Source organism: Lepus europaeus, chromosome 10, assembly GCF_033115175.1.
Source record: "Lepus europaeus isolate LE1 chromosome 10, mLepTim1.pri, whole genome shotgun sequence".
Taxonomy (NCBI): domain Eukaryota; kingdom Metazoa; phylum Chordata; class Mammalia; order Lagomorpha; family Leporidae; genus Lepus; species Lepus europaeus.
In genome coordinates, this window is record NC_084836.1 from 16,939,245 (window position 1) to 16,963,989 (window position 24,745).

The 24,745-nt window shown below is 47.0% G+C and overlaps 1 protein-coding gene across 1 annotated transcript in view; it reads left to right on the forward strand.

The window, feature by feature from the left end:
• Positions 1–24,745, forward strand: part of GLT8D2 (glycosyltransferase 8 domain containing 2) — a 38,552-nt gene that overhangs the window by 12,769 nt on the left and 1,038 nt on the right. Inside the window, exons 2-9 of the mRNA XM_062203014.1 lie at positions 1,642–1,688; positions 3,468–3,560; positions 10,865–11,036; positions 16,569–16,686; positions 17,593–17,677; positions 18,199–18,311; positions 20,408–20,574; positions 21,614–21,726. Coding sequence (XP_062058998.1) covers positions 1,670–1,688; positions 3,468–3,560; positions 10,865–11,036; positions 16,569–16,686; positions 17,593–17,677; positions 18,199–18,311; positions 20,408–20,574; positions 21,614–21,726 — 880 coding nt within the window. The 5' untranslated portion in view covers positions 1,642–1,669. The remainder of the gene's footprint in view (positions 1–1,641; positions 1,689–3,467; positions 3,561–10,864; positions 11,037–16,568; positions 16,687–17,592; positions 17,678–18,198; positions 18,312–20,407; positions 20,575–21,613; positions 21,727–24,745) is intronic.

Below are 24,745 nucleotides of genomic sequence, written 5' to 3' on the forward strand. Positions count from 1 at the left end.
TACAGAGGGCTGACTGTATATTGCTCTTCACCACAATTTTTCTTAATTCCAGTTCCCTGGGAACTTTCTGTCTCAATTTCTTCTCCCCAGAGTCCTGCACTTTCTACATGGGAGACATGGCTTCCCCCCACCATTGAATTCCCCCAAACACACTGACTCTGTGTCTTCAGATCCAGGCAGAAGAGCAGCGTGCAGCTGGGGTAGGGGTCAAAGGTATAGAGAGTAGCAGAGGACTGTGGATTGAACACCGGACATCTCAGTTCTTGAAAAGTACCTGGGACCTATCTGCATGGGGACTTGCCCATTTTGTGGGTGAGTGACAGCACTGGCCATGGAATCTTTCTTCTCATATAGCATTTCTTCCTAGGCTGTAGTCAGACCACAGGATTCCTGTTTATCTTTTATTCAGACCTGTTTAGCTTTTCCCTGCTTGCACCCCTGTTTTCCCACCTATGCACACAGGGCCTTGCTGTCATAACAAAAACGATTTTCTTCCCCAGGAGAACTCTAGCCATGAAGAGTAATTCTGCACAGTTGACATAAAACTTGAAACAAGAAACATGGAAGATATTTTGTACTTATTGTGGGTGACGCTCAGTAATCTCTCTCCTTTACCATCAGAATTTCCTTGGAAATGTTTGAAAACATTGCCTTGGAGCTTCATGAGGTCCAAGACGGATGGACGTTTGAATGCAGTTAAAATAAAATCCACCTCCTCTCCAGGCACCATGGTGTCTGGTCTCTTTGTACCTCTAGCCCTTTCCAGGCTTTCCCTTGGTCCATTCTGTCCTAGGCACGTGGACCCTCTTACAGTTCCTCAAATACCCAGAGTTCTTTTCCAGCCACAGGGCCTTTGCACCAGCAGCTCTCTGCCTGGAGTGCTCCTCTACATGCTCTCTGTGTAACTGGCTCCTGTTCCTCCTGCCCATCAAATGCCATCTCCTCCTAGGTGAGGCTTTTCCGGTTTCTCCACCAGATGCACTCCTCCTCCCCTCACGGTTAATCTTTATTCTAATGCCTGAGTTGTTTCCTACATAGCACTTACCCTCCTGCCTCCATGAGGATGGGATCAGCCTGTTTTGTTTCATTGGCGCATCTCCAGCATGTAGTAGGATCTCAACAAAATAATGAATGAGTGAATGATGAACAGATGAATTGGATGCGAAGTGTGCTCCCGTCAAGGGTGGTTCTGCTTCCACAAGGGACTCCAGAAGGCGTGAAACCCCCCGTACCAAAGGGATGAAGCTGTGAGAGCAGAAAGACAGGCATGGGGTTGATCTCTGGGATGGAGACACTCTCAGGGGCTGTTTGTTCCAGTTAGCCCCATCAGCTCTGCAGACCCAGAAGGCACACAGAGCTGTTTTTGGAGAAGGTAAGACAAAGAAACAAAAACCCTGACAACAAAAAGTGAGCTCTTGCAGGCCCTTTGTAGGTGTGTTCACCTTGAAGAATCACTTTTGAAGAGGTGGCTGTACATTCAAGAAAGATTTCGCTTCCAGAATATTCTAGATGCACAGCGGGACAAGATGACCACACATTTCCCAACACATCAGGCTTTCGAAGGAGATTTAGTCCTGACCACGTGTTGATGATTTTTCAATTGATTCTCTTTTAAACAGAATTTTATTCTTTAATCCACAGGTCACGATTCTTATCTGCGTGAACACTTATGGCTCTGTTACGAAAAAGTAAGATTACAGCTTTTGAAAATCATGATTTTAATAAAAGATATTTTGATAGACTGTTTTGATGTTGGTGCTTTTTAAAAAAGATTGATTTATTTATTTGAAAGGCAGAGATAGAAGGAAAGAGAAAGAGACGGAGATCTTCCATCTGCTGGTTCACTACCCAAATGGCCACAACAGCTAGCGCTGGGCCAGGTGAAAGCCAGGAGCCAGGAGCATATTCTGGGTCTCCCTTATGGGTGAAGGGGCCCAAGCACTTGGGCCATCTTTCACTACTTTCCAAGGCACATTATTAGGGAGCTGGATTGGAAGTAGAGCAGCTGGGACATGAACTAGTGCCCAGATGGGATGCTGGCACTGCAGGTGGAGGCTTGACCTGCCGCGCCACAGAGCTGGCCCAGTGTTGTGGCTTTTTAAAGATTTTGTTTTTATGGATAGTTTTCTTATAGGCAGTTTTTGACATCATCACTTCAGGATGATTCCAACAGAAAGTTGTTAAATATTTCGGTCAGAGGTGGACTTATCAGGGCTGGTGTTGTGACACAGTGAGTTAAGCCACCACTTGCATCCCATATTGGAGTGCCAATTTGAGTCCTGGCTGCTCCACTTCTGATCCAGCTCTCTGCTAATGTTCCTGGGAAGGCAGTGGAAGATGGCCCAAGTGCTCAGGTCCCTGTCACCCATGTGGGAAACCTAGGTGGCATTCCAGGCTTCTGGCTTTGACCTGGCCCAGACCTAGCTATTGCAGCCATCTGGGGGACTGAACTAGCAGATGGAAGATATTCTCTCTCTCTCTGTCTCTCTCTCACTCTACCTTTCAAATAAATAAACCTCTAAAAAAGTGAAATGGACTTACCAAGAGAGGAAATATATGTCTCTCTATCTCTTTAAAACTTGCAAATAGAATTTACTTTTCATTCAAAATATGTATTCCTTACTATTTTCTTTAGACTGATTCATTTTTTAAAAATGTGCAACTAAACCACTTAATAAAACATTTTAATCCTTATTATAAATGGAAAAAGCATGATCTATTAGGAAAAGAAAAGTAGTTATAAAATATATACAATTGTAAGAATGTTACTCCATTCTTGATAGCTTTCATTGCCCGCCCGCACATGAATTCACGAAGACTTCTTTCCCACACTATGATTTAATATTGCTTGATGCTGTGCACGTGACCTCCCCTAATCAGCTCATGCACGACCCATGGTACGTGTTCCAAACTCAGGAAAACTGTCTTCTGCACTGCGTACATCTCAGTAGACTCCGTGGGCAGGCATCACTGATCTGCCATGGATGGTTCTGGAGACTTAGAACTGGAAGATGTACTGGAATCGTCTAACCTTTTATCCAGGGCAAGTCACCCTTGGCTGACAGTCCAATTAGCTGAGAAGCCACTGTGTTATAATAGCTGGGAACATGTGCTCATATTTAGTACAGGCTGGGAAGAAGCGTTACAGAGATGTGGGCTGTTATTTGAAACAAAATATGCATGCACAGAACGTGGCCCCAAAGGCAGCATCGTATCATCCTGCATATTGCAGCCTCTGCCATCAGATTGCCTTGGTTTGGTGCTGGGTTTACTTACATTGCCATGGTGTATCCTTGAACAGCAACAGTGTCCCCAGTGAGCACTTTCCGACACGTGCTCTCTGCTCAAAGAAAAGTGTCAGGTGGCCACGTGCTCCCCTGAAAGACAGCTGCGCACACTGAGCTACGCTGTCCCACGTGTGTTCAAGTCAGTAGGCTAAACTTTAATGTGCTTCCCTTTTTATTCAGTTAATCAGGTGCTGCTGTTCCTTCTGATTGTGACGCTCTGTGGGATTCTGTATAAGAAAGTTCACAAGGGGACTGTGCTCAGGAATGAAGCAGGTAAGCTGGCATTGCATCCACCGGACGGGGCGCCTGGGACCGTGGTTCGAATGTGTTCCTTGGCTGATGTCAGCAGCTGGCTTTAGAGACAAGTGACCGGTTGGTCAGCTCCCAAGGAGCTCCTTGTACAATGTCCACCCAAGCCTGACCGTTCTTATGAGCTCTGCAATGACCAGTGCTCTTCAAACGTTTGCATATGTGGCACGCACATGGTGGGCTTGCAGTCCTGAGCTGCACATGAGAGGTTTGGAATGTGCATTTCTGATATGCTCCCAGTGGGTGCTGATGGGTGCTGTGGGCTCTTGGACCACACTTTGAGGGACTGCTCTGCGTCCCATCCCCTTGGAGCCTCTCCATCCTTTTGCTTCTGGGAACTGCCCTCTTCCTCCTCTTCCTGCTGGCTCATTCCCATCAGGGCCCAGGCACTCTCGCTTCTCAGCTTAAAAGTGATCTTCCTTGACCCCACGTCCTCTTCCAGCTGCCCTCAGAGCCCTCCTCGGGGCTAAACTGTATAAGATGGCACCTTTGCAACCTCAGCACGCACACACAGTCAACCCCTACAAAAATCAGGAAGTGCCATTAGTGTGTTTCTTTTGTCTTCAACTCATCTACTTCTAATCTAGTCAAGCTAGTGCACTTACTTATGGAAAATACAGAAAAGAAAAATATTCCCTGAAGCTGCATCAGCCAAAGACAAAACACAGTTAAAAGTATGGTGTATTACATACACTGATTCCACACTTTTTAAGAAAGCCAGAGCTTAGGGGCAGGCATTGCGATGCAGCTGGTTAGTCTCTGGGAAGCCTGCATCCGATATTGGAGTGCCAGTTCAAGTCCTGGCTCTCCCAGTCCACCTCCCTGGTAATCTGCCTGGGAGGCAGCAGATGATGACCCAAGCCCTGCCACCTGCATGGGAGACCAGGATGGACTTCTGGCTTCTGGCTTCAGCTGACCCAGCCCTGGCTGTTGTGGACATGTGGGGAATGAACTAATGGATGTAAGATCTCTCTGTGTGTCTCAGTCTCTGTCTCTCTCTCTTACTATGCCTTTCAAGCAAATAAATAAATAAAGCTTTAAAAGATACTTTGAAAAACCTGGAGCTTAGAGACTAGAGACACAACAGTGAGTGAGAGACCGTCCCTATTCTCATAAAGCTGACGTTACCTCTGGTTATTAAAGAAAATCATTTAAAAATAACTGAAAACATGTATAATTGGTCTAAATGACTATCAGGAGCACCTGGGAAGAGAATGATTTCCACACAAAGACTTACTGTATGTGAAAATTCCTAGGACATTATTCACGATACGTCCAAGCTGGAAACAGTCCAACATACCTCAACCAGGGGTGGATAAAGGCAATGTAGTATGTCCACACATGTGGTATGTTTAAACATGTACACCTAACACACATGTTTGACACCCAGTGATGTGCTTTCCAACAACTTAAAGGAACAGACCACTGACACAATCTACAATATAGGTGAACCTCAAAAACATACTAAATGAAAGAAGCCAGATCCAAACACTACGTTATATGATTCTAATACAAAAATCTGTAGAAAAGATAAATCTATGGAGGAGAAAGAAGGTCAGTGGTTGGGGTGATGAAAATGTTCTAAAGCTAGATTGTGGCGATGGTTATACAAATTTACAGATTACTAAAAATCACTGAGCACTTACAATGGATGAGTTTTAAGAAACCTGCATTGGTTTGTTGGGACTGCCATAACAAAATGCCACAGACCCTGTGGCTTTAACTATAGAGATTTTTTTCTCTCACGGTTCTGGAGGCTGGAAGCCCAAGACTGCGGTACCTGCAGGTTGGTTTCTCCGGGGACCTCTCTGTTCAGCTTGCAGATGCCTCCTCCCCACTGTGTCCTCACGCGGCCTTGTCTCCGTGCTCACAGCCCTGGCGTTGCTGCCTCTTCTTGGTAGGATGCCACTCCTATTGGGTTCAAGCCCCACCCTAATGACCTCACTGTAAATGGCCTCTTGAAAGGCCCTGTCTCCAAATACAGTCACATCCTGAGCTACTGGGGTTAGGACTTTAGCATAGGAACCTGAAAGGTGACACAGTTCAGCCCACAAGAGCATCTAAATTGTATCTCAATAAACTGTCTTAAAGCTGAGAACAAAGGAAGCCGTATGAGGGCGCATGTCGCCTCATGGTCTGGCTTTTACTCCTCATGCTTCACTGGCTACCCAGAAACTAACGTTGGGTTGGTGAATCCAACCGTAGACTCCATTCTCCAAGGAAAGTCTTGGAGCAGCTGTGAAAACAGCCGCACGGAAGTGCACATCCTGACCGATCCACCAGCCATCTACTGATAAATAAAGCGTGTGGACCACACAGATAGGATCCAGTGTCTCATGTAACCTATTCAGTGTTAAAGTAAAAATGAATCAGTGTAAACAAAATTCCATTCAGAAGCAAGTAGTGTTGACCAGGCACCAGGTTCATAGTAGGTTCAGTGGGAAAAGCAAAAGGCAGAGAAGTATGATAAAGTATGATTTCAATTTGGCTTTAAAAAATATAGCTGTATGATATATATGTCCCTTACTTATGTGTTTGCCTGAAGAAGGGTTTGGGGACACACACTGTGCCACTGACACAGGTCTGCCTTTAGAATGAGAGTGGAAAGATTTAAAAAAAAATAGTCACGATTTGTCAGATATTCTTCTGTTTGGGCTGGAATCTTTCATGAAGTACATATTAATTTTTATAATGTTAAAAACATTAATTCAAGGAACTAGTGTGATAAGTTAATGTTCAGAAGCTTGGTGAAGTTGTATCGTGAACAAAAGCCTGGAGCCATTCTGTGTGACCTCCCGAAAATGACGGTCCCTGTAGTCTTTTTTTTTTTTTTTTAAAGATTTTATTTATTTATTTGAGAGGTAGAGTTACAGACAGGGAGAGGGAGAGACAGAGAGAAATCATCCGCTGATTCACTCCCTAAATGGCCGCAATGGCCAGAGCTGTGCTGATCCGAAGCCAGGAGCCAGGATCTTCCTCCAGGTCTCCCATGTGGGTGCAGGGGCCCAAGGACTTGAGCCATCTTCTACTGCTTTCCCATGCCATAGCACAGTGCTGGATCAGAAGAGGAGGAGCTGGGACTAGAACTGGCACCCATATGGGATGCCAGCAACGCAGGTGGAGAATTAACTCACTGCATCACAGCGCTGGCCCTCCCTGTAGTCTTTTGATCATTTCCTCACAATGAGCATCTGGTGACTCACTTCTGTCCTATTTGGGGCAGGGTTAGTTACTGCCTTTGGCTAAAACAGTCCTTTTTGAAATGGCCTTCTGAGTTTTGGCCTTGAAAGAGCAGACATTTCACCTCTTCTAGGATTAGGCGTGGCTTGTGGGAGTAAACTAAGGCAGTGCCCCTTCCAGTCCATTCTTTCGTCATTGTTATGTTCTCTAGTGTTATTAGGCACCAGATAGTTTCCCATAGCCAAATCTTTGAACAGATTGGCCCAGGTACCAGTGGGTACCATGGATACAGATAGTGCAACAGATGATGCCTGAAGCTGCTGCAAGAATGGGGCACTGGGGAAGAATCTGCAGTTGTAAGCCTTCCCTTGCATTTCCCCAGTGCCCCTTCGTTCTTCATCCTGTCCAGGAGAGACTGCTTGGGTGAGTGCTGTGTTCTGGCTGATGATGCGCCCAGCTTCTCTGACTGATGGAGGCAGGGTGGGGTGTCTGCCGCAGAGCTGTGCACTCAATGTATGACCTTCCTTGGGGTACCCCTCTCTCAGGAGGATACCTTCCTACCTCATGCTGCCTGCTGAAAGCCTTCCCCTAGCTTAGCAGTCAGGCTCTGCCCCAGCTTCTCAACCCTTCCTTGTCTCTTTGAGCCTAGGCATAGCCCATGAATCAGTCTTCTGTGATCCAGTTCTTTAGGGCCAAGCCATCAGTCCAATTTAGCTCCTTTCAGCAAACTTTTATTATGTATTTCCAAGATGCCAAACTCTATGGTATAATAAGATGAGTTTATGGTCCAGTGGGGTAGACAGACACATAAATAAATTCTCACAGTGCAGTGTGGTAAGTGCTCAAATAATAGTGTCTAATAAACCCATCCCTCCATCCATTCTTCCATCCACATGGAAGGAGAGTCGACTGTGTGCCACACACTAGGATAGATGCAAAGGGTACAGATGAGTGAGATACCATCCCTGTCCTCACAGTGCAACCAGCGGAACAGGAGAGAAAGGAAAGACGGCATCCAAATAATGGCAATGCAGCTGCTACGCCCAACCACAAGGTGACAATGAAGGGATACACTGGTTTGTGTATGGAGCTGCTAGAGGCACCTGTACTGCAATAGGAATGAATAGGAAAGAGTTAGCCATGCAGGAAAGGATTCAGAGAGCATTCCAGGCATCAGGAAGAGTGTGTGCAGAGACACGGAGGTGACAGCATGGTGTGTTACTCAGAGAGTGTGGTGTTACTGTAGTAGAAGCCAACAAAGCTGGGGAAGTGAGCAGGCAACGGCTCTGGAGGACCATGGGAGGCAGACCAAGGAGTGTGGCTTTACCTTTAAGGAACTGCGTAGGACTCTCAGCAATAAAGAAGCACAAATTTGCATTTCAGGCAGATAAAATGCCACAGGACTGGGGGCCTTCCAGGATCCCAGCTGAGGCCATGAGGAACAATCCTTGAGGAACTGCTTATTTACAAGACAACTTGGCTCTGTGATGTGCAGATTCGAGTCCGGGCTGCTCCACTTACCATCCAGCTCCCTGATAATGGCCTGGGAAGGCAGCTGGGGATGACCTGAGTGCTTGGGCCGCTGCACCAAGAGGCTCTGGGCTCCTGGTTTTGGCATGACCCAGCCCCAGCTGATGTGGCCGTTTGGGGAGTAAACCAGTGGATGGAAGATCTCTCTCTCTCCTCTCTCTCTCTCTCTCTCTCCCCCTTTCTCTCTCTGCATCTCTGCCTTTCAAATAAATAAGTAAATCTTTAAAAAATAGCTTATGATTACTTTAGATAATTTGGAAAATATAAGAATTAAAATTGCTCATAATTCCATAAATGTAGATACATTGAAAATATGCATGTATCGCATTGGGATCAACTACTAGAGAGCATTTTGTATTTCCTCCTCTTTTTTTTTTTAAAGATTTATTTATTTGAAAGTCAGAGTTACACAGAGAGAGGAGAGGCAGAGAGAGAGTGAGAGAGAGCGAGAGAGAGCGAGAGAGAGATCTTCCATCCAATGGTTCACTCCTCAAATGGCCGCAATGGCTGCTTTCCCATGCCATGGCAGAGAGCTAGGTTAGAAGTGGAGCATCCGGGAGCGCTCATATGGGATGCCGGTGCTTTAGGCCAGGGCATCAACCTGCTGCGCCACAGTGCAGGCTGTATTTCCTCCTCCTATCAGTACTCGCATATTATGAGCACTCTCTCATGTCAGTAAATAATCCTGAAAATCCAGAATATTCTAGTTATAGAAATTTCAGGTGCCTTCTTGAACTGATGGGAAAGACATGGGAGGAGAAGAGGGGGCTGGTTTAATGTTTCTTAAATTACACAAAGCACAGTACTGGTGTTTTGTGTCAACCACTGCTTGTTGAATGAAATATCAGCTGGACCACCCTGGGCCTGAATGGAAGTTTCTGCTGGAAGCTATCTGCAGAGAGAGAGCGTTCAGGAAAATCAGGTGGGCATTTGACAGTGGACGCCCTGCACACCAGTGAGGGTTATTCTTTGTCTCTGAAAGTTCCAATAACAAAGCATGATGCTATGGCATTAGCGTTTGGTATCTTCCCCATGCTCAAAAGAATAGTCCATTATTCACTTTGGGTGTTGGTCATGCGCTTTCATTTTTCTCCTTTCTCTCTCCTGCCTGGGGGAGGGGTGGCCCAGGAGCAGCAGTGTGTTCTGTAGCTGCATAGGGAAGGTAGAGGTTCTGGCCCAGGGTGGTGTGGAGGACTGTCGAGTCAATGAGCTCTTCGTTTTCCAGCTGTGTGTGTGTGTCTATGTGTGTGTGTGTCCATGCGTGTGCGTGTGTGTGTGTCTATCCGACTGGCCCTTGTAAAAGAGCTCTAGATCAACAGCCATGTAAGCAAATTAGAAGTTTGCTCTGTGCGGTGACGGAGGGGTGTCAGCCCCACCATCATCCCCATCAAGATCCGTTTTGGCCGGCGCCGTGGCTCACTAGGCTAATCCTCTGCCTTGCGGCGCCGGCACACCCGGGTTCTAGTCCCGGTCGGGGCACCGGATTCTGTCCTGGTTGCCCCTCTTCCAGCCCAGCTCTCTGCTGTGGCCAGGGAGTGCAGTGGAGGATGGCCCAAGTGCTTGGGCCCTGCACCCCATGGGAGACCAGGAGAAGCACCTGGCTCCTGGCTTCGGATCAGCGTGGTGCGCCGGCCGCAGCGCGCCTACTGCGGCGGCCATTGGAGGGTGAACCAACGGCAAAAGGAAGACCTTTCTCTCTCTCTCTCTCTCTCTCTCTCTCTCTCACTGGCCACTCTGCCTGTCAAAAAAAAAAAAAAAAGAAAAGAAAAAGAAAAAGAAAAAGAAAAAGATCTGTTTTGTCTTAAGGTTTTGGTGTCCTCAACAGGTGGCTTCCCTCTTGGGGTTTAAGATGACTGCTGTAATTCTGGCTACCATATCGACATTCCAGCTGATGGGGAGGGGGAAGGGGAACACGGGTAAGCAGATTCCTTGGTCAGGCAGATCCAGTTGTTGTACACGTTACTTGAAGTAACGTCCCATGGGTCTGAACTTGATCACATGGAGCTGCAAGGGAGTCTGGGAAAATAGTCTTAGTGAGTGGCTTATATGCAGCAAAAGCCCCATCATACTTTGCTTTGCTTTTATTTATTTGAAAGGTAGAGTGACAGAGGAGGGAGAGGGAGAGGGAGAGGGAGAAGGAGAGGGAGGGAGGGAGAGAGAGAGAGATGGATCCTAAATCTGGTTCACTCCCCAAATGGCCACAACAGCCTGGGCTGGGCCACACTGATGCCAGGAGCCTGGAACTCCATCCAAGTCTCCCACATGGGTGTGGGGGCCCCCTGAACTGTTTTCCAAGCCTCATTAGCAGGGTGCTGGATCAGAAGCAGCGCAGCTGGGAGTCGAACTGGTGCCTGTATGGACACCAATATTGCAGGCAGCGACTTAATCCACTGCGCCACAATGCTGGCCCACCAACATTTTTTTTTTTTAAGGGAAGGAGAAACTGGATATTGGAGAAAAATCAGCAATCCCTTCCACACCGTGCTGTCCAACCCCAGGCATGTGGGAGACTCCACTGTGGAATTCTTGCTGCTCTAAGACCCCGATTTGTCTTCCAGACGACGACTCCGAGACTCCTGAGGAAGTGGAGGAGGAGATCCCTGTGGTGATTTGCGTGGCAGCAGGGAGGATGGGTGCTGCCATGGCCGCCATCAACAGCATCTACAGCAACACTGACGCCAACATTCTGTTCTACGTAGTTGGACTCCGGAACACGCTGACTCGAATTCGGTAATTTGTGTGACAGACTGGGGGGCTTTCTACTGTCTGTGAATCTTCTGTATTTTTCCTTAAGTGCACCACTTCCTTTTTTTGGATTGATAATTGTTAGAATTAACAAGGGCAGGGGCCAGGGCCATGGCACAGTTAGTTAAGCTGCCACCTGCTACGCTGGCATCCCATACCTGAGTGCCAGGGTGAGTCCTGCCGCTCTGCTTCTCGCCCGGCACCCCGCTAATGCAGCTGGGAAGGCAGCGGATGATGGCCCAAGTCCTTGCGCCTCTGCTACCCACGTAGGAGACCTGGATGGAATTCCTGGGTCCTGACTTGGGCTTGGCCCAGCCCTGGCCATTGCAGCAAATTGGGAGGTGAACCAGAGGATGAAAGATCTTTCTCTGTCTCTCTCTCTCTCTGTAACTCTTCATGTCAAATAAATGAAAGAAACTTTCAAAGAATTAATAGGGGGATGTCTGGAGGTTTGCCCACTGACCTAAGGAGTCCCTGTCCTGCAGGGCACTGTGTTGCTACAAAGGAGGCTGGCGAACGCACGGAGGATCTCAGGCCTTCTGCAGCTTGTTGGAGCTTCTCTTTCAAAAATGGGTTCTCTCTTCTCTGTTTCTTACTGGGCAGAATAGTTATACCATTTAGCCATTAAAATGTTTTGTTTAATTTTATTTGAAAAGCAGAGCGATATCTCCCATTTTCTGGTCCACTTCGCAGATACCCACCACAGCCAGGTCTGGGCTAGGCTGAAGCCAGGGACCAGGACGTGGGTGGCAGGGACCCAAGGACTTGAGCCATCACTGCTGCCTCCCCCGAGCACATTAGCAGGGAGCTGGGTCAGAAGGGGAGGGGCCAGGACTCAAACATCCCACACGGTCTTTAGCACTGAGCCCAATGCCCTCCCCTACTTAACCACTTTAATGTGGCTCAGAATTGTCATTAATTATAACTTCTGAACAGCAAAGTGATCTTTTTTTTCTATCACAAACTGTACTAAAAACTGGAGTTGGATTAAAGAGGAATAAGCAGAAAATTGAATTTTAAATACAGTCTTAAAGGATAATTGTATAATCTTACTTTGGCAAGTATCTTGAGCTCAAGAATCATAAGGAAAAAAAGAACAGATTTGATTGTACAGCATTTTAGACTTTTAAATTATGAAAAATGCTATTTAAAATTGAGCACTTAATCTATTAGGAAAAATAGTTTCAACATGTATTGTAGACAAAGGATTATGAAATATAAGCATTTAGTACAAAACGGGCATAGAATATGAATAGATAACCCACAGAAAAAATATAAATGATCAACAAACATGGAAAGATGTTCTATGTGATAAGTAGGGGAAATGAGAATTAAAATAACACTTACATAGTTTTTCACTCATCAGACTGCCACAAATTAAACAGAACCACTCCATCTGTTTCAGGAAAACGTTCCTGATGATTTCTTGCTGATAGAATACACACAAAGATGTTCACAACTTGGTGAATGCAGCCTTTTGGGAGAGCAGCACGGCCTGTGGTGGCTGTGGTCTTTGAGGGCTTGTGTGTGTTTTCTAGGTTTTCTGTCTCATTTCTTACTCTCCTTATCAGTTATTGCTGCTGGTGATCCACGTAACTAGATGTCAGTGCCCTTTAAATCTCTGTGAGTGTGAAAACCAGATGACTGAACCCAAAAGGATGCATGAGAAGCAAGTTCCAAGCAAGGCTTTGTACTTAACAAAAAGCATGAGTTCTGGGTGGGGGCTGTTGCCTGGTTCTTGGCTTTCTAGTCCCTCTCCCCACTTTTACATAATTTAAAAGCTATTTTCATTGAAGTAGGACACAAAAACAAAATTGTATAAATCCAGTGTTTAGGGGCTGGTGTGTGACACTAATGTGGCATTGTACCACATCAGAGTGCGTGCCACTCCACTTTTGGTCCAGCTCCTGATTAATGTGCCTGGGAAGCAGTGGTGATGGCTCAAGTACCTGAGTTCCTGCCACCCAGGTGGGAGACCTGGCTGGACTTCCAGGCTCCCGGCTTTGGCTTGGTGCAGCACTAGCTCTTGCACTCATTTGGGGAGTGAAACAGTGGATGTAACATCTCTCCCTCTCCCTCTCCCTCTCTCCCTCCCCCTCCCAATCTCTCTCCCTCTCTCCCTCCCTCTCTCTCCCTCCCTCCTTCCCTCCCTTCCTCCATCATTATGCCTTTAAAATAATAATTCTTTAAAAAAAAGAAGAAGAAGAAGAAGAGGTGCCTGGCACAGGCTAAGGAAAAAAGATAATCAATCCAGAGTACAGTTTAGTGAGTCATCACAAAAGAACCACACTCACAGAACAACTAGCACATCCTCACTGACAGTTAGTCTGATCAGTGTTTTTAACTTCGCTATTCAGATGGGTTCCAGGTGGTATCTCATTGTGGTTTAAATCTGAAGTTTTTTTTATGTAAATGCGGTTGAGCTCTCTTCCTGCTTAGTTTGGCCACTTAGAAGTACATTTTCAAGTCTCTTGCCTATTTTTCTGTTGGGTTGTCTATCTTTTCCTAATTGACACTACCATAGTTTTTAAGATTTATTTATTGGGGCTGGTGCTGTGGCATAGCGGGTAAAGCCACCACCTGCAGTGCTGGCATCCTATATAAGCGCTGGTTTGAGTCCTGGCTGCTCTGCTTCTGATCCAGCTTTCTGCTATGGCCTGGGAAAGCAGTAAAAGATGGCTCAAGTCCTTGGACCCCTGCACTGGCATGGGAGGCCTGCAGGAAGCTCCTGACTCCTGGCTTCAGATCAGACCAGCTCCGGCCTTTGCGGCAATTGGGGAGTGAACTAATGGATGGAAGACCTCTCTCTCTCTGTCTCTCCTCTCTCTCTGTGTAACTCTTTCAAATAAATAAATAAAGATTTACTTGCTTACTTACTTACTTACCTGTGGTGGAATGAGAAGGCCGTGCCAAGATGGCCACTGGCAAGTGAGCGTCAGCTACTCAGGAATGGCTTTGAAACCCACCTGGCAACAGAGTCTGCCTGGCAACAGGCTGTGATTGGTTAGGGCATAAACTGCCCTTTGATCGTATTGGGTGCCTTGGCTATTTAAGCTGCTGTACCAACCAAAATAAATGAGTCTCCTGGGGTCTGTGTGGTGACTCTGCGTCTCTTGTCCCCACCATGCTCCTCCTCTCAGAACCAATCCACAGCAACACTTACTTACTTACTAACTTATTTATTTGAAAGGCAGTGTTACAGAGAGAGAGGGAGACAGAGTGAGATCATCCACTCACTGGTTCACTCTCCAAATGGCCCCGACAGCCAGGGTTGGTCCAGTCTGAAGCCAGGAGCTTCATCCAGGTGTCCCATGTGGGTGGCAGAGGCACACTTGTGCCATCTTCTGCTGCTTTTTGAGGTGCATTAACAGGGAGTTAGATTGGAAGTGGACAGCCAGGACATGAACTGGCACCCATATGAGATGCCGGCATCATAGGTGGTGGCTTTATACACTGTGCAACAATGCTATAACACACTGGCCCTTACACCATAAATTTTTATGGCTCAAATTTTGTAGATCTGAATTTTGTTCAGATTTAATTCTTTTGTAGATTTTATATTTTTAAAAAGATTTATTTATTTATTTGAAAGGCAGAGTGACAAAGAGAGAGTTCATTCCTCAAAATCCCTCACTAATCAGGGCCAGGCCAAGGGGAAGGCAGAAGTCAGGAACTCCATGTGGGTCTATCACATAGCTGGAAGGAACTCAGGCACATGGGCCATCATCCACTACCTGTCAGGTGCAGCCACAGAAAGCTGGATCAGAAGTGTGCAGTAGGGGCCAGCGTGTGGTGTAGTGGGTAAAGCTGATGCTGGCAATGCTGGCATCCCAAATGGGCCCTGGTTTTGTCCTGGCTGCTCTACTTCCTACACAGCTCCTTGCTAATGGCCTGGGAACGCAGTGGAAGATGGCCCAAGTGCTTGGGCCCCTGTACTGATGTGGGAGACCTGGATAACTCCTGGCTTCAGCCTGGCCCAGCTCCAGCCATTGAGGCCATTTACGGAGTGAACCAGCACTTGGATGACCTCTCTCTCTCTCTCTCTCTCTCTAATTCTCTCTGATTTTCAAAAAAAAAAAAAAAAAAAAAAGTGTGGAGTAGCCCAGACTTGAACCAGGCATTCTGATATGGGATATAGGTACCCTAACCTGCAGCTTAATCCTGTATGCCACAATGCCTACCCCTTTTGTTAAAAAAATTAAATAAGATTAAAGATTTATTTATTTAGTAGGCAGAGTTACACACACACACATACATACAGATTATCTTCCAACCATTGGTTCACTGTCTAACTGGCCACAACATTTGGGGCTGGGCCAGGCTGAAGCGACAAGCCTGGCACTCCATCCAGGTCTCCCATGTGGATGCAGGGGCCCAAGCACTTGGGCCATCTTCTGCTGCTTTCCATGGTGCATTAGCAGGGAGCTGAATCAGAAGTGGAGTACCTGGGACTCGAATTGTCGCTCATGTGGGATGCCGGTGCTGCAGGCTGTGACTTAACCCCTTGTACCACAATACCAGCCCCTCTTTTGTCAAATGTTAACCAACGGATGTTACCATATGTAGCTATCATTGCTGGGAATTTCATTTTGAGATTATTTCTACCACCAAACTCGTTATGGACTGCGTAAAAGAGGTACTGTTAGACTGAGGAAGTGGAGAAAGAGACCAACATTTTGAAGGAGGACACATGGGGAAGATGAGAGGCCGGTGAAGGCAAATTCAAGGCAGCGGAGTGCAAGCAGCGGAGCGCGGATGCCTCTCGTGCGAGCTGCGGGGTCAGAGGGGCCTGCTTCCTCGTGACTGGTGATCCGGAGCTGTCACCACGTGGCCAAGATCATTCCGAGGGCTGCAGATGCTCCTTTAGGAAGAAAAAGGAATGCTTTTGTTCTCCCAGTGTCCCGGGGAGACTATCTGGATCTGGGGAGATATTTGGGTTTTACTATTCTGCTTCATTTCCTTTGCAGCAAGAGTTATGTGACTGAGGGGGAAAAAAAAATTCAAGCCAGACCAGATGGGGAAAGAATCAGAAGGAGTTATAGGCCAAACACATTTTATTTTTACCTTTTTAAAGAGGCAATAGAGGGGACTGGCGCTGTGCTGTAGCAGGTAAAGCCATCACCTGCAGTGCTAGCATCCCCTGTGGTTGCTGGTTCGAGTCCCGGCTGCTCCACTTCTGATCCAGCTTTTTGCTAATGTGCCTGGGAAAGCAGTATAAGATGGCCCAAGTCCTTGAGACCCTGTGCCCATGCGGAAGACCCAGAAGAAGCTCCTGATTCCTAGCTTTGTCCTGGCCCAGCCCTGGCTGTTCAGCCATTTAGGGAGTACACCAGAGGATGGAAGATCTCTCTTTCTCTCTCTGCCACTGCCTCTCTGTAACTCTGCCTTTCAAATAAATAAGTACACCTCAAAAAAAAAAAAAAAAAAAGTGATAGATGGATCCCAAAGCAGTAGGCACAAGGAAGAGAACTGAGAACCTGGAAGTGTGTACTAGAGGGCTTTTTGTCATTTCTCTAGAAAATGGATCGAACATTCGAAACTGAGAGAAATAAACTTTAAGATCGTGGAATTCAACCCTACGGTGCTCAAAGGGAAGATCAGACCAGACTCCTCAAGACCAGAATTGCTGCAGCCTGTGAGTATGAATCCTGCAGGTGCTGGGGACAGGCCTGAGGGAGGCCCTTGTTCGACGGGGAACAGTAGCTGCCAGCATGCAACTGGAAGGGTTTTGAACCCTCACAATGTTAGTTCTCCACCAAACTCTGCTTATTTTATTTTTATTATTTTCGAAGTAGAAAGAGAGAAACAGAGGTCTTTACCTACTGTTCACTCCCCAAATGCACATGATATCCAGTGCTGGGTCAGGCAGAGCCAGGAGCCAGGAGCTCCATCTGGGTCTCCCACTTCTTACAGAAGGGACCCTTCTCTTACCAGAAGAGGGGCACTGTGGCAGCTGCGCCCACCTTCAATCCATCCTTGAAAGTGTACTGCATTCGAAGCACCCTGTGTCTCATGCATGCTTTCCCCAGTTCTGGGTATTTGTCCGAGTGTAAGCTGGACTGGGGTGATGAAGCCAGGGTGTCACCAAACAAAACTTTACAACTCTTCCCGCAACTCAGGAGTCTCCGACCTTTTTCTGGTTAAGGAGCTAGAACATTGGAGCTTCTCACAGGAATGACACGTGTGCCTGTGTGTCTGCGGCCGATTTAGTTGACAGCTATCAAAATTCATGAACACAGGGAAAGGCAGGCAAATTGTGCCCTCAAAGGTCGACCAGGTGGCCCCTGTGACCCAGTCACAGCAGCTCACAGGGATGAGAGTGGAAGCAGCCTCTGTGATATAGAGAGCTCAGGGCCAAAGGATCCCTGATCTGCCAGCGCTGGATTCAACCCTGGGGCTACCACGGGGACACTGGGAGGCTCAGGAGAGGCATCTTTGCAGCTCTTTGTTCCAAACCTGGAGCTGAGCTGAGGCCATGGTCCGGGCCGAGGCTCCACAAGGCATCGAGCCACCTGCCTGGTTTCTTTTCTTGTTTTGACAGCTGAACTTCGTTCGATTTTACCTCCCTCTGCTGATCCAGCAGCACGAGAAAGTCATCTACTTGGACGATGATGTCATTGTACAAGGTACACTCGCGGAGCGCCGCGAGCCCTTGGAGAAGGCGCGCTCGCTTTGCCTGCAGCTAGCTTCCCAGCGATTTTGCTTACTCAATTTGGGGCACAGCATGATTGCAAAGTGGGAAATATTTCGCAAACAGGAGTTAGTACTTTCCCAGACAATCTAGTTGCGTTTCTGAGGGCCGCTCTCTGATGGCCCCAATCTGCAAGAAGCAGCTCGGTGGCCCTTCCTTCCCCACGTGCCTAAACTGCACGGTGACGATGTTCTTAGGAATGCTGAGTTCTGATGGTTTACATGGTGCTTCCTCTGGCTTCCCCCTGCAGACACAAGCAGCATGCACGTGCTGCCTGCACAGCAACAGAAACCAAACTCGCCGAGTGTAGATTTGAACTTATCAAGTGTCTTTTCTCCACTGGTGCAAGCTATTAAGCAAACCACTCCAAGTCAGGGATCTTGTGGTCTTCGCTGTAGAAACACCAGGGACTCTGTCCAGCCTAAGCATTTTAACTGCTGACATTTCTAAACCCAGGTGATATCCAAGAGCTGTACGACACCACCTTGGCCCTGGGACACGCGGCAGCTTTCTCGGATGACTGCGATTTGCCCTCTGCCCAGGACATAAGCAGACTGGTTGGGCTCCAGGTAGGGGCATGGCCTGGGAGACCCGGCTCCCTGCTGCTTTGGCCCTGCCTGCTCCTCTGCGTCTCTGGGTGCCACTGAGTACACCTGGAAAGCCCCACCTGTCTGGGCTGCTGGGGGCATTGGGGCAGAACAGGGCTACGGTTTGGCCTTCTCGTTCCTACCCCAGCTCCATCCCTTACCAGCTCTGGGGCGAGTTACTCTAACCCTGCAAAGTCCCACTTGCCTCAGCTGAAGGTGGTAATGGTAAGAAGAGGTTTGCTGTGTTTTTGTGAGTTGTGATGAAATAGTGTGATGTCCAATGTGCGGCGTAGGGCAGATCCTCCAGAAATGAGACTTATTTGGGTTGCTCATAGCCACGCTCTGTCAGAGATGATGTGTTCTCTAAGAGAGACTTGCCAAACTCTATTTGCAGAGTTTTGCCCATTGCTCCCCCGACCCCCTTTCAGTAGGGGAAAGAGTTGACTTTATTCAAAGATATAGACACCCTTACCCTAGTGGAAATAAGGGAAGCTGAACCTATGTCTAATGCTGAAACCCAAGGAATAGCTTTGAAATGTGAGGTGTCAGGAGTTGAGTGCTGTCCTTCAGAAGAATTTCTAGCAAATTTTATTTTTGTGACACTTAAGGCATCTTAAGGTATAGGATCCAGGGCCAGATCCAACTTTGTGAAAGTCTTGGTGCTGTCATCACTTACCACCTTTATGGCTGCAGGCAAATTGCTTAGGCAATCGTGCCCTCTTCCCGCCACCATTTGTCAAACAGAAGTGATAACAGTGCTTCCCTTGCACGGTTAGTATGGGGATTACATTAGTGAAGGCACGCAGGTACCAAGGTTATGCGTGGGACTCTCTGAGGGCAGTGCCTGGCACATGGGAAGTACTCAAGTATTTCCAGCACCCCGAATCATATTTGAGAACACCGTATTGAAGTGGGTCATGGCAGTCCGTTTGCATGAAAGTGTACATCCGGCCTCGTCCTACATTCATCCAACTACTTATCTGTGCTCAATAATGCCTGACACTGTTTTCGGTACTGGTAATATGGTGAACAAAACCAGAGCTCCTGCCTTTGTGTAGCTTACATGCCAGTGGGAAGATAAACAGTGAACAAGTAAATTATTTAACAAAGGATCACAGTGGAGGCAGGACTGTAGACAGAGATGGGGTGGTTTGTGCCCACATCTGGAAGAGTTGAGGGAGCCATCTATGCAGATATTGAGGGGGCAGACGTTCTAGGAATAAGCAACAGGAAGTGCAAAGGTCCTGAGGCAGAGGTACGCCTAGTGTATGAAAGGTGTCCTATGTAGCTGTAGCAGAGGGACTGGGGGTAAATGATAGAAATTGGAGAGGTCATGGTGGCTGGACAGCACAGGGCATGGCAGGCATTTTGGGAATCTCTGGCTTTTACTGTGAATGAGATGGAAAGTCATAGAAGGGGCTTGGAGGAAATGAGTGGCACAGAGACAGAGTGGGGTTACTAACGGTGGAAGCAGGGACACTGGTTAGGAGGAACTTGCAGAACCAGTGTTGGAACAGGCACGAGAGGCAAGAGAAATGGTGGTTACTTTGGACCTATTTTGCAGATGTGAGCAACAGGATTTGCTAGGTTTAGATCAGAGGCAAGTGAGAAGACGTCGAGGATAACCTAACTCCCCGGGCCTTTTGTCCAAGGAACCAGGACAGAGCTGTCACTCACTGAGGTGGGGCAGGTATTAGGAAAGCAGGTTTGGGATAGGATTAGGATCGATTTTTACATGTCAGCTGGAGCTGCCCTGGTCAGCATCCAGAAGGAGACAGGGAGTTGGCAGAGGCAGCAGGAGTTGGAACCCAGACAGAGGGCAAGGCTGCCAGCAGACAGTGTTCAGAGCCAAGAGCCGGGAGGAGGCTGTCTCTGCCGTTAGCACTAGGGAAGGAACAGGTGCTGGGATTGAGATCTGGGACACTTGGCATTTACAGAAATGAGGGAAAACCAGCAAGGAGGACTAGGAAGTGGCCAGTGAGAAAGGAAGAAACTTCAGAGGCACAGCACAATGGTTTCCAAAAAATTTTCCAGAAAGACTTGTCAGTTCAAAGCACGCGTGTCTCATTTCTCCCTAGAACACATACATGGGCTATCTGGACTATCGGAAGAAGACCATAAAGGACCTTGGCATCAGCCCCAGCACCTGCTCGTTCAATCCCGGCGTGATTGTAGCCAACATGACGGAATGGAAGCACCAGCGTATCACCAAACAGCTGGAGAAATGGATGCAGAAAAATGTGGAGTATGTGTTGACCCACCATTTTTCCCATGCTTGGGCACCAAATGATTCCATTAATTTTTTATGCATAGCTCAGGGGTTAGAAACATTTCACACTTTCTTACAGAAACACTGTTGAGAAAGAAAATGGGGGCAGTAGATAAGAATCTCTCCTCAAATGACATCAGAGGAACCAAGATCCCATGAAATGAGGAGTCTCATGCATTTTCCTATAGTGACTTGAATATTTTCCATTGAAAACCTACATTTATCCTAGTCATTTGTCCTTCTTAGAAAAATTTGTTTCTAAGGATTATTTTATAAAGTCACTTTTACATTTTAAGGTTTTTAAATAATTTTTCATTATCAAAGTTTTAAAATAGAGAAAAATAACTGTAACCCAACCACTATTATCATGTCATTGTATTTCAAGTGTTTTTTTAAAATTTATTTTATTTATTTCAAAGGCAGTTACAGAGAGAGAGAGAGGGAAAGAAAGAGAGAGGAAGATCTTTCTTTCTTTTTTTTTTGGAAGATCTTTCAACCATTGGTTCACTTCCCAAAAGGCTGCAGTGGCTGGGGCCGGGCCAACCCAAAGTCAGGAGCCAGGAGCTTCTTCTGGGTCTTCCACATGGGTGGCAGAGGCCCAGATACTTGGGCCACCTTCTGCTGCTTTCCCAGGCTCATTTGCAGGGAGCTGAATCAAAAGTGGAGCAGCTGGGATGCAAACCTGCACCCATATGGGATGCTGGCATCACAGGTGGCAGCTTAACCCACTATGCCACAAAGCTGGCCCCATGTCAGTCTTTACCTGTTTATTTTAATACCATCATAACTGTGAATATTTAACTAATACAAGATCAGAACTTGATCTATATCTACTATTAAAACATGAACACTCCGTGAATGTGGGTGATGTGTGTGAGCTCATGGCATTCTGACAGTTTTGTGTATGTTTGATACTTCGCAAAATGAAAATGTGGCATTTCTTGAAAGTATTTAATTCTACTTTGAGTTTGGGGAGACCCTAGGCCAAATGACACCTTTCTATTCGGCTTTTTAGGGAAAACCTCTACAGCAGCTCCCTGGGCGGAGGGGTGGCCACTTCTCCCATGCTGATTGTGTTTCATGGGAAACACTCCACAATCAACCCCCTGTGGCACATAAGGCACCTGGGTAAGTGTACCAGAAAAACTATGCAAATGTCCATGGTAGACCCAGGGAGCACCACCCGGTGAGGGGAGAGTGTTCCAGCACCAGGTGCAACTACTCCACGTGTCCTGGGTGAGTATCTTAATCCTCAGTGCTCAGATTCTGTAGAGGCAGCTTGTTTCCTTAGCTACCATGGATATTTCTAGGAATTCATGAAGAGTTATTACTTGACAGCTTAGTATATAGTATATGCTCATATAACTCTGTCACAACTTTTTCACATGCCTGTATTGCTACTGTGAACAAAACCGAAGTTGCATAATGGCCCGTGATGAACAGAGATGGCTGGCATTGCAATGTCTTCCAAAGCAGCTGCTTACTGTGTCCTGTGTGAGTCCTCTACCAGCCTTACTCGATACAGGAGTGCAGCCGCCAGGGTTTGCGTGTCGAGTCCCAGCTAGGCCATTATGTGATTACTTTTAACTTCAAATACAAGTCAACTGTTTAGAACACAGCTTGGCACTAAGACACATTCACATTCGTTTTTTGTTGTTGTTGTTGTCCTTAAAGATTTATTTATTTGAAAGGCAGAGTTACAGAGGAGAGGCAGAGGCAGAGATAGATTGATCTTCCACCTGCTGGTTCATTCTCCAAATGGCTGCAATGGCTAGGGCTGTGCCAGGCCAAAGCCAGGAGCCAGAAGCTTCATCTAGGTCTCCCACATGAGTGTAAGGGACCTACAGGCAAAGGAGCAGGGAGCTGGATTGGAAGTAGAGCAGTTGGGCCTTGAACCAGCTACTATGTAGGATGCCAGGGCTGTAGGCAACGGCTTTTGCCACTACACCACAGTCCCAGTTTTGTTTTGTTTTGTTTTTTAAGATTTTATTTATTTCAGAGAGTTATAGAGAGGGAGAGACATATATAGAGAGAGCAATCTCCCATTTGTTGGTTCACTCCCCAGACAGCCACAACAGCCAGGGCTGGGCCAGACCGAAGCCAAGAGTCAGGAGCTTCTTCTGGTCTGTCATGTAGGTGGCGGGGGGCCCAATCACTTGTCTCATCCTTTGCTGCTTTTCCCAGGCCTTTAGCAGGGAGCTGGATAGGAAGTGGAGCAGCCAGGACACAAACAGGTACCCATATGAGATGCTGGTGTTGCAAGGTGGTAGCTAACCCCTTGCATTCGTTCTAACACATTGCCACAATCCCCTATCCAAAACCACTGGCCCAGCACTGTTTAGAAATTTGCAAATACTTTGCATTTTTAAAAACGGGAAATGTGGCACCGCATGTGACTTACGCTCCACTGCCAAGGAGTCAATAAAGCGACTTCCGTTTGCACACGGTGGGGATTGTTTAAGAATTACTGACAATGCATATGAACTTATTTACCAAGTGCCAGTTAGTGTAGTGGGTAAGAACTGGGCTAGGTTCTTTTGAAAAAGATATTATTTCCAATTCTTAAAACCGTACAAGGTGTCACATCCCTTCTCCTTCTGAAACCAAAGGACAGACGTAACTATGGATGCTGAGTGTCTCCCCTTAGCAATCCATGTACACTCACACACCATTACCAAAATTCTCCTTGATTTTCCCGACCACATGCACGCACCCAAGAGTGACACAGGGAAGTCAGGGGCACTAGCATTCTATCATTTTTGGTTTATAATAATGTTGGACTCACTGTCAGATCAAATAGCAACATCTCCATGTCCAGAAAGTTCCATTAAAGAAGAAAGAAATCTATAAAAATGTTGTGTTGGAACCGCTCAGTGGAGCTTAGAGTTCGAGCATTTTAGGGTCTTGGAACAGCCACTGAGAATTATATTTGATGAGGTACCTTACCTTATCTCACTGACAAGCAGGGAGGGGCATAGTCAGAAAGTCGTCACTTTTCCTTGGAAGGTTTTGGAATCAGGGATTTACAAAGTACATCTACACAGAAATCATTTGAAAGATGATCTGGTTTTATAGTATTTTGAATGCAGAAAGCAATGTAACATTAATAGGTATTACATGTGGGTCCAAACAGGTAAGCTTAAGGCTTTTTTTTTTTTTAAAGATTTATTTATTTATTTGAAAGTTAGAGTTACACAGAGAGAGGAGAAGCAGAGAGAGAGAGAGAGAGAGAGAGAGAGAGAGTCTTCCATCTGCTGGTTCACTCCCCAATTGGCCGCAACAGCTGGAGCTGCGTTGATCCGAAGCCAGGAGCCAGGAGTTTCTTCCAGGTCTCCCACGCGGGTGCAGGGGCCCAAGGACTTGGGCCAACTTCTACTGCTTTCCCAGGCCACAGCAGAGAGCTGGATCGGAAGTGGAGCAGCCCAGGCTCCAACCAGTGCCCATATGGGATGCTGGTGTTTCAGGCCGGCCCCAGCTTCAGGCTTTTACAATTGATGGACCACATTCAGCCAAGTTTCACCCCCACATGGCAAGCCCCTTTGAGGTGTCCATAGCCTCAGTCACAGAGTGGAGATGAAGAAGCCCTACCCAATTGAGCTTTTCCTTTGTGTAGATTTCCTGGACCTTGAAATCATTCGAGTTCTGCCTCCACAGCTAGAAACAACTGGCGCCTCTTCTGCACCTGTGTCCTCAGCTGAACTGTGAATCACAGAAGCCAGACTTTGTTGTTAACCCCGTAAACCAGTGTGACACGCTCCAGTGATCATCTTCTCTACTCAGGAGACTCTGAGTTGCTTTAAAATATTGAGGGGCTGGCGTTGTGGTGCAGCAGGGTAAGCTGCTGCTTGCATTGTTGGCATCCCATACTAGAGCGCCAGTTCAAGTCCTGATTGCTACATGTCTGATCCAGCTCCCTGCTAAAGGCACCTGAGAAGGCAGCAGATGATGGCTCAAGTACTTGGGGCCCTGTTACCCATGTGGGAGACCTGGATGGAGTTCTGGTCTCCTGGCCTCACACCAGCTGTTGTGCCCATGTGGGGCGTGAACCAGCACATGGGCAATTGCTCTCTTTCTCTCTGCCATTGTGCCTTTCAAATAAATGTTAAAAAAAATAAGACATCACATTCCTTTTCATGGAGATGTGTAT